The following is a 9,626-nucleotide window of genomic DNA, read 5'->3' as shown; positions in this document are numbered from 1 at the left end:
AGTGATTATACTATACATGTTGATGAGAACTATAACCCTCACAGTACTGTACAGTAAGAGTGATTATACTATACATGTTGATGAGAACTATAACCCTCACAGTACTGTACGGTATGAGTGATTATACTATACATGTTGATGAGAACTAGAACCCTCACAGTACTGTACAGTATGAGTGATTATACTATACATGTTGATGAGAACTAGAACCCTCACAGTACTGTACAGTATGAGTGATTATACTATACATGTTGATGAGAACTAGAACCCTCACAGTACTGTACAGTATGAGTGATTATACTATACATGTTGATGAGAACTATAACCCTCACAGTACTGTACAGTATGAGTGATTATACTATACATGTTGATGAGAACTATAACCCTCACAGTACTGTACAGTATGAGTGATTATACTATACTTGTTGATGAGAACTAGAACCCTCACAGTACTGTACAGTATGAGTGATTATACTATACATGTTGATGAGAACTAGAACCCTCACAGTACTGTACAGTATGAGTGATTATACTATACATGTTGATGAGAACTAGAACCCTCACAGTACTGTACAGTGTGAGTGATTATACTATACATGTTGATGAGAACTATAACCCTCACAGTACTGTACAGTAAGAGTGATTATACTATACATGTTGATGAGAACTATAACCCTCACAGTACTGTACGGTATGAGTGATTATACTATACATGTTGATGAGAACTAGAACCCTCACAGTACTGTACAGTGTGAGTGATTATACTATACATGTTGATGAGAACTATAACCCTCACAGTACTGTACAGTATGAGTGATTATACTATACATGTTGATGAGAACTAGAACCCTCACAGTACTGTACAGTATGAGTGATTATACTATACATGTTGATGAGAACTAGAACCCTCACAGTACTGTACAGTATGAGTGATTATACTATACATGTTGATGAGAACTAGAACCCTCACAGTACTGTACAGTATGAGTGATTATACTATACATGTTGATGAGAACTAGAACCCTCACAGTACTGTACAGTATGAGTGATTATACTATACATGTTGATGAGAACTAGAACCCTCACAGTACTGTACAGTATGAGTGATTATACTATACATGTTGATGAGAACTATAACCCTCACAGTACTGCACAGTATGAGTGATTATACTATACATGTTGATGAGAACTAGAACCCTCACAGTACTGTACAGTATGAGTGTGTAACGGCGTTCTTCGTTTGTTGAGAGAGAGTCGGACCGAAATGCAGCGTGGTGGTTAATCATGATCTTTAATAAAGAAAACGGCGATACATGAAATAACTAAATAAATACGAAAACAACAAACGGAACGTGAAACCTAATACAGCCTATCTGGTGAACACTACACAGAGACAGGAACAATCACCCACGAAATACAAAGTGAAACTCAGGCTACCTAAATACGGTTCCCAATCAGAGACAACAAGAAACACCTGACTGATCGAGAACCGCCTCAGGCAGCCCAAACCTAACTAGACACACCCCTAATCATAGCAATCCCAATCCTATAAAACCCCAATGCGAAACACAACATGTAAACCCATGTCACACCCTGGCCTGACCAAAATATATAACGAAAACACAAAAACCTAAGACCAAGGCGTGACAGAGTGATTATACTATACATGTTGATGAGAACTATAACCCTCACAGTACTGTACAGTATGAGTGATTATACTATACATGTTGATGAGAACTATAACCCTCACAGTACTGCACAGTATGAGTGATTATACTATACATGTTGATGAGAACTATAACCCTCACAGTACTGCACAGTATGAGTGATTATACTATACATGTTGATGAGAACTAGAACCCTCACAGTACTGTACAGTGTGAGTGATTATACTATACATGTTGATGAGAACTACAACCCTCACAGTACTGTACAGTATGAGTGATTATACTATACATGTTGATGAGAACTATAACCCTCACAGTACTGTACAGTATGAGTGTTATACTATACATGTTGTCGATGTTTTTTTTGAATTTCAGGAATTATCTTTTTGTTGCAACCTTTTATTTTTCACAAGTAAATTACTATATGCAAAGTATAGAAAAAAAAGACTATTGAAGCAAATTGCTGCAGTTCTGGTTCATTATTGTTACATATACTTTAGTACAGTCAATAAAGTGAAAAGGTGTTATTATTTTTCTATACTGAAATACTGATTTGTGAAAAGTTCATAATTTATGTAATGTTCCCTATAGGTCAGTGTGTTTTGAGAGACAATGTATGCTTTCTGAGTGAGAATTGTTGCCAGTGTTATGGTCAAACAAGCTTATTTTGAAACATGTATGAATTGTTTTGGTGGTTTGAGTGAGTTTTGGAGGTGAGATTAACTGTTTCGCCAAGATGCATGTTGGTAATGCAGACTGTGTGAAGGGTTTTGAAAAAGTGGCTTCAGTTGACCAATGCTTTGTAGCAATTGAAAAAAACTGTAAAACAGCTCCTTTCTTTAGCTTCATCTTGGCTCACTGACTGACCACTGCAGAACTGCTGTCCTACTCAGCTCTACCTGACACTGACTGACCACTGCAGAACTGCTGTCCTACTCAACTCTACCTGACACTGACTGACCACTGCAGAACTGCTGTCCTACTCAGCTCTACCTGACACTGACTGACCACTGCAGAACTGCTGTCCTACTCAACTCTACCTGACACTGACTGACCACTGCAGAACTGCTGTCCTACTCAGCTGTACCTGACACTGACTGACCACTGCAGAACTGCTGTCCTACTCAGCTCTACCTGACACTGACTGACCACTGCAGAACTGCTGTCCTACTCAGCTCTACCTGACACTGACTGACCACTGCAGAACTGCTGTCATACTCAGCTCTACCTGACACTGACTGACCACTGCAGAACTGCTGTCCTACTCAGCTCTACCTGACACTGACTGACCACTGCAGAACTGCTGTCCTACTCAGCTCTACCTGACACTGACTGACCACTGCAGAACTGCTGTCCTACTCAACTCTACCTGACACTGACTGACCACTGCAGAACTACTGTCCTACTCAGCTGTACCTGACACTGACTGACCACTGCAGAACTACTGTCCTACTCAGCTCTACCTGATACTGACTGACCACTGCAGAACGGCTGTCCTACTCAGCTCTACCTGACACTGACTGACCACTGCAGAACGGCTGTCCTTCTCAGCTCTACCTGACACTGACTGACCACTGCAGAACTGCTGTCCTACTCAGCTCTACCTGACACTGACATCACAATGGTTCACCATGCGTGTTCTTTTACAGATTCTACATTCTAACTAATTTAGTAGCGTTTTAATTGAGTGATCATTGCATACTATGTTGACAGTATATGACAACTAACCAGTCTTTTCCATAAAACCTGTGCATTTATGTCACTACACTGAAAAGACAGCAATTCACTTGACTAATTCATAGGTCTAAAACTGTTCTGCACACTGTCAGGGAATTCCAATATTAGCTACATTACCTCATTACCTCACTACCTTTCACATACCTGCAAAGGTCCATCATCACAGACAAACACGTCTCAGAGAAGGTGAAAGTAAAAGACGTGTTTCTCGCTCACCTGCGTTACATCACTTCATTTCCTCAGTCCCTACTCGATCACATCATCTGTAGCCCATTGCCCAAGTATTGCAGAATAGTAACATAAAACTAGTAAAGACTTATATTTCATTTCACTGCTGTTTACTGTGCAATTACATACCATCTTTACATTTATAACGTTATGGATAAGAAGGACAATAATTGCAATCAAAGTGAAGAGATTGATTTTGAAAGGGGATGGTTGAGGCTACAAGATCCAGATTATATTAAGAAATACTGTTGGCAACTAATAAAAACCTTTCAAAGAACACATGAACGTCTTGGGATGTGTATGCAGCATATGGAAGTAAGAAAAATAAAGCTAGGCCATGCCTGAACAGTCCTCTATGGCCATGCCTGAACAGTCCTCTATGACCATGCCTGAACAGTCCTCTATGACCATGCCTGAACAGTCCTCTATGACCATGCCTGAACAGTCCTCTATGACCATGCATGAACAGTCCTCTATGACCATGCCTGAACAGTCCTCTATGGCCATGCCTGAACAGTCCTCTATGGCCATGCCTGAACAGTCCTCTATGACCATGCCTGAACAGTCCTCTATGACCATGCCTCTATGACCATGCCTGAACAGTCCTCTATGACCATGCCTGAACAGTCCTCTATGACCATGCCTGAACAGTCCTCTATGGCCATGCCTGAACAGTCCTCTATGACCATGCCTGAACAGTCCTCTATGACCATGCCTGAACAGTCCTCTATGACCATGCCTGAACAGTCCTCTATGACCATGCCTGAACAGTCCTCTATGGCCATGCCTGAACAGTCCTCTATGACCATGCCTGAACAGCCCTCTATGACCATGCCTGAACAGTCCTCTATGGCCATGCCTGAACAGTCCTCTATGACCATGCCTGAACAGTCCTCTATGACCATGCCTGAACAGTCCTCTATGACCATGCCTGAACAGTCCTCTATGACCATGCCTGAACAGTCCTCTATGACCATGCCTGAACAGTCCTCTATGGCCATGCCTGAACAGTCCTCTATGACCATGCCTGAACAGTCCTCTATGACCATGCCTGAACAGTCCTCTATGACCATGCCTGAACAGTCCTCTATGGCCATGCCTGAACAGTCCTCTATGTCCATGCCTGAACAGTCCTCTATGACCATGCCTGAACAGTCCTCTATGACCATGCCTGAACAGTCCTCTATGGCCATGCCTTATTTAGGTTAGATTAGAAAGTGGTTGAGTTCCTCCTTCTGTCTGTCTGTACTTTTCTCAATGGGGGAATTCTATTGGATGCTAAATGTCACCGTCATTGACACATATTAAAAAGCCACTGTTGAGACTTCAGCGTTATTCAGAGGACGTGTTGATCAGAAGATGTTTGATTGCTGTCTAAAGGTATGAACAATTTACGTTTAAATTAACTTGTTGGCCTATGAATTTATTATGCAGATCAATTATTCATTTTGTACATCATATTCTATTCATTATGAACACTTGCATGGGTAGAATCTTAGATTTTTATATTTAAATTGATTTGACTAAACATGATTCTCTCTCTCTCACACTCTCTCTCCCTGCCTCATACTCTGTCTCCCACGTAGATGAGGTTTACTTTACTAAGCATCCTGCCTACTTTACTAGGCATTCTAATCCTACACTGGGCAAAAAGCCAAAGCCCCAAGTTCACTCAGAGCAGCTGGAATCTTCTACCCAATGGTAGGAAATCATCATCTCTGATCAGTACATGTATATTACTGTCATCTGTTAGATCAGTACAGTTTGTCACAATAATGTCAGCCTGTACACTTGTCAGTATGTTGTCATCTCATTATTAAGCGACGTATATGTGTTTCCACTGGTATAGTGCTTTCAGAAAGTATTCATACCCCTTGACTGATTCCACACACAATACCACATATTATACATAAGTATTCACAACTTGAGTCAATACTTGTTATAATCACCTTTGGAAAGGATTACAGATGTGCGTTTTTCTAGGTAAGTCTCTAAGAGTTTTGCACACCTGGATTGTACAATATTTGCACATTATTCTTTAAAGAATTCTTCAAGCTCTGTCAAGTTGGTTGTAGATCACAGTTAGACAGCCATTTTCAAGTCTTTCCATAGATTTTCAAGCTGATTTCATTCAAAACTGTAACTAGGCCACTCAGGAACATTCAATATAATCTTGGTAAGCAACTCCTGCTGAAAGGTCAATTTGTCACCCAGTGTCTTTTGAAAAGCAGAATGAATCAGGTTTTCCGCTAGTATTTTGCCTGTGCTCACTTCCGTATCATTATTTTGGCTTGCCATAACAAAGGGATTGAATACTTATTGACCCAAGACATTTCAGCTTTTCAATTTTAATTAAGTTGTAAAATGTTCTAAAAACAAAATTCTACTTTTATATTATAGGGTGTTGTGTGTAGGCTAGTTACACAAAATCTCAATTTAATCAGTTTTAAATTCAGACTGTAACACAACAAAATGTGGAAAAAGTCAAGGGGTGTTAATACTTCTGAAGGCACTGTCTATAAAGATCACTTACTGTAGTTCTATTTTGGTTTTGCCAGTCCAGAGTGTAAAGCTATGTGTATGTCAGTTCATTATAAGTCTATATACAGTTGAGGTGCTTTATATGTTTGTGTTGATGAGCTACAGTCAGATCCCAAACTATCGGCACCCTTGAAAAAGATGAGCAAAAAAGAATGTATAAAATACATAATACAAATGCTGAACTACTGTATCTTATACGCTCAAACAGATGGAATAATTATATTATTTTATACCAATACAATTAGTCAGAGAAAGAGAATTTGTTCAACAAATATGATTTTTTTCTCTCAAAAAGCTATTGATCAAAATTATTGGCACCTGTGTTTTTAACAGGATAACGGGCACTGAGCTTTTTTCTCAAATGTTTTGAGATTGGAAAACACATTGGAAAGGATACTAGACCTTTCCATCCTCCATACAGAACCTGTCCAGATCCTTGATATCCTTTGTCTGCTCTTATGGGCTGGCCTCTTCAATTCAAACCACAGGTTTCTGATGGGGTTCAAGTCAGAAGACTGAGAAGGCCATTGCAAAGTCTTGATTTTGTGGTCAATTTAGAAAGAGGCTCAGTGCCATTATCCTTGAAAGGGGAGGTATTGAAAGCTATTGACAACAGGGTTCCCAATAATTTTTTAACAATCTTAAAAAGAAAAAAAATGATGCTTGTTACACAAGATCTCTGAGCAATTGTATTAGTATAAAATAATATGATTCTCAAAAGAATTTGAGCATACAATATAGTTCAGTATTTTTATGATGTATTTTATACAGTATTTTTTGCTCATCTTTATCAAGCGTGGCAATAATGTTTGACCTGACTCTATATGTTGGTGTTGATTGAAGTGTGTGTTGTCACCAGTTGTTGTGGTGAACGTAGACGGCTCACTGGTTCAGCATCCTCTAACCTGCCTGGGTTCCTTCAACCGAGAGGAGGAGGGTTGGAGGAGAGACAATGACTGGGTGTGGCGGAGAGATGGAGAGGAGGATGAGGAGATCCTATGGATGATGGGTGGAGAGGAGAAGAAGAAGGGGAACAGCTTCCTTGTCAACCTGGAAGAGAGAACTGGAGGGGGGATATTTACATGTCACAGCCTGGATAAAACCCTCCTGAAGAATACTACGGTGCTGGTCAAACACCTGGACGAAGAGAAACGCATTCTAGAAGGATCCACCAGAACAGGTTTACAGGATGTCTGGATGTCATCCGAAATCAAGTCAAATATTGTTTTTCCATTCATTATCCAATTCTAACATGACATCTTCTGTCTCTCTTCTGTTTGTTTCTATTCTAAGGCTTTATGAAATGTTTGACACGGAACTACCAAGGAGAGTTCCACTGCTCCTGGAAATTCACCCCTACACGTTTTGGGACTGTTATGTTTGTCAAAGTGGCACGGTACTATCACCACCAACCTTTTCTATGTATTACTACTACACTATTAGAAAGTAGAAGTAGAACCATGCAGGGTTCTTCCATTTGAACCATTTTTGGTTCTGGATAAAACCCTTTGCAGAGGTGTCTATCTAAAACCCTCTATGTAGAGAACCCCCTGTATAATATACTATGGTTCTACCTAGAACCCTCTGAAGGGTTGTCGTGGAAATGTCCTCTATTTACCAAATCATGAGAGCAAACCACAACACAAGTCAGAGTTAGTTATCACAAAGTCCATCTTTAATTATATGAGCTCTATCACAACCCTGTGACTCTCAGATCAATTCAGTGTCTATCAATGAATTCTCTGAGAGTCCCTCACACATTGTTACTGAGATCCTTTATAGCAAAGACACACATAGCCAGACAGCATAGGCATAATTTATCGTTCAGCTTTGTCTCCTAAACTATGCTCTTTTCTCAAACTCAGAACCATAAACAAATCCTCCATATCAACAGGCATATATCAAATTCATCCTATCTTGACAAGATCACAGAGACACACTGACTGGCACACAGACATTGTGGAGCCAAGAGATACACGCTTGACCTCTCCCCTCTCTGCGGCCCAAGCAACTTAGTCTTGACATAGAACAGATACTGCAACCCCGCCACAGTATTATACAAACACATTCTGATGAGAAGTAACTTACAAACATATGATGAATATAAAACCTCTTACCTATGTTACCAGCCAATTCTGATTATTCCCCAACAGGGTTCTGCCAAGAACCCTCTGTAATGGGTTCTACCGATAACCCTTTTATCTATGAAGGGTTCTTCCTAGAACCCTTTATGAATGGTTCCACCAGCCTTTATAATTTTATTATTAAATTACATATATCATAAGGCCTGTCTTTGAGCGCCTAGTTATAGCCTAACAAAGTGGTCTTTGGAAACTCCTGGTTCACAGGCCACATCAGGACTGCAAATCACATTATGCTGGCTTGCAAAGTCTTATTGACTTTAAACTCTTATTGAAATCCAGCCAGAGCTAGAATATACAACAAGTGGAATATGTTATCACTTGCGACCTGCATTCAGAATAACTGCCAGGGTAGAGAAGATTGAATTCTGAGCCTAGCTCAATCATCTATACTGGAACAACCATCTCAGTAACAGGTGCAATAAATCCAATAACTAACAGATTGGATACGTTTATAAAACTGTATGTTATTTATCTTTATGTAGCATAAAATTAATCATCGCGCTGTAGCGACTCCTTGTGGCGGGCCGGGCACCTGCAAGCCGACCTCGGTCGTCAGTTGAACTGTGTTTCCAGCGACACATTGGTGCAGCTTCCAGGTTAAGCGGGTGGCTGTTAAGAAGCTTGGTTTAATGCTTCATGTTTCGGAGGATGCATGACTCGACTGTCGCCTCCCGAGCCCGTTGCGGACTTGCGGCGATGAGACAAGATCGAAATTGAGGCGAAAAGGGTGTCAAATACAAAAAAATATGAATAATTCTCTCCCTGCAAGAGAGCATGCTGGGAAATATTATATATGGTTCTATGTAGAATCATTCTTGCCTTCTGAAGAATCATCAAGAAATCATTTTTTACAAAAATGGTTCTTAGGATGTTAAATGGTCTAGGCAGAACCCTTTGTCTTACAAAGAACTCCTGTCTTCCAAAAAGGGTTCTTCTGATTGAAGTGGTTCTTGGTAGAACCCTCTCCCTCCTCACAGAATCCGTTTGGAACCCTTTTTTCTAAAAGTGTAAACATTCTATGGGTCTGACTATTGTATAGTGCTATAGTGCTGTATAGCCTATAACATGTGACTATTGTATAGTGCTATAGAGCTGTATAGCCTATAACATGTGACTGTTGTATAGTGCTATAGTGCTGTATAGCCTATAACATGTGACTATTGTATAGTGCTATAGTGCTGTATAGCCTATAACATGTGACTATTGTATAGTGCTATAGTGCTGTATAGCCTATAACATGTGACTATTGTATAGTGCTGTATAGCCTATAACATGTGCATAATAACTTACAGTATTGACTTGACTTCAA

The 9,626-nt window shown here is 40.0% G+C and overlaps 1 protein-coding gene across 2 annotated transcripts in view; it reads left to right on the top strand.

Annotated features, from left to right (window-relative positions):
* The first annotated feature begins 4,962 nt into the window (after nucleotides 1–4,962).
* The window catches only part of LOC109904970 (interleukin-12 subunit beta-like), an 8,630-nt gene continuing 3,966 nt past the window's right edge, over nucleotides 4,963–9,626 (top strand). For both annotated transcript variants that reach the window (XR_004202985.1, XM_020502059.2), the window contains exons 1-4: nucleotides 4,963–5,012; nucleotides 5,219–5,333; nucleotides 7,033–7,353; nucleotides 7,467–7,569. Coding sequence is in view for 1 of the 2 variants with exons in the window: in XM_020502059.2 (XP_020357648.2) it covers nucleotides 4,992–5,012; nucleotides 5,219–5,333; nucleotides 7,033–7,353; nucleotides 7,467–7,569 (560 nt within the window). In the remaining variant the exon portion in view is untranslated. The remainder of the gene's footprint in view (nucleotides 5,013–5,218; nucleotides 5,334–7,032; nucleotides 7,354–7,466; nucleotides 7,570–9,626) is intronic.

Source organism: Oncorhynchus kisutch, linkage group LG15 (genome assembly GCF_002021735.2).
Source record: "Oncorhynchus kisutch isolate 150728-3 linkage group LG15, Okis_V2, whole genome shotgun sequence".
Lineage (NCBI taxonomy): Eukaryota > Metazoa > Chordata > Actinopteri > Salmoniformes > Salmonidae > Oncorhynchus > Oncorhynchus kisutch.
This window is presented reverse-complemented; position numbering and strand designations above follow the sequence as displayed.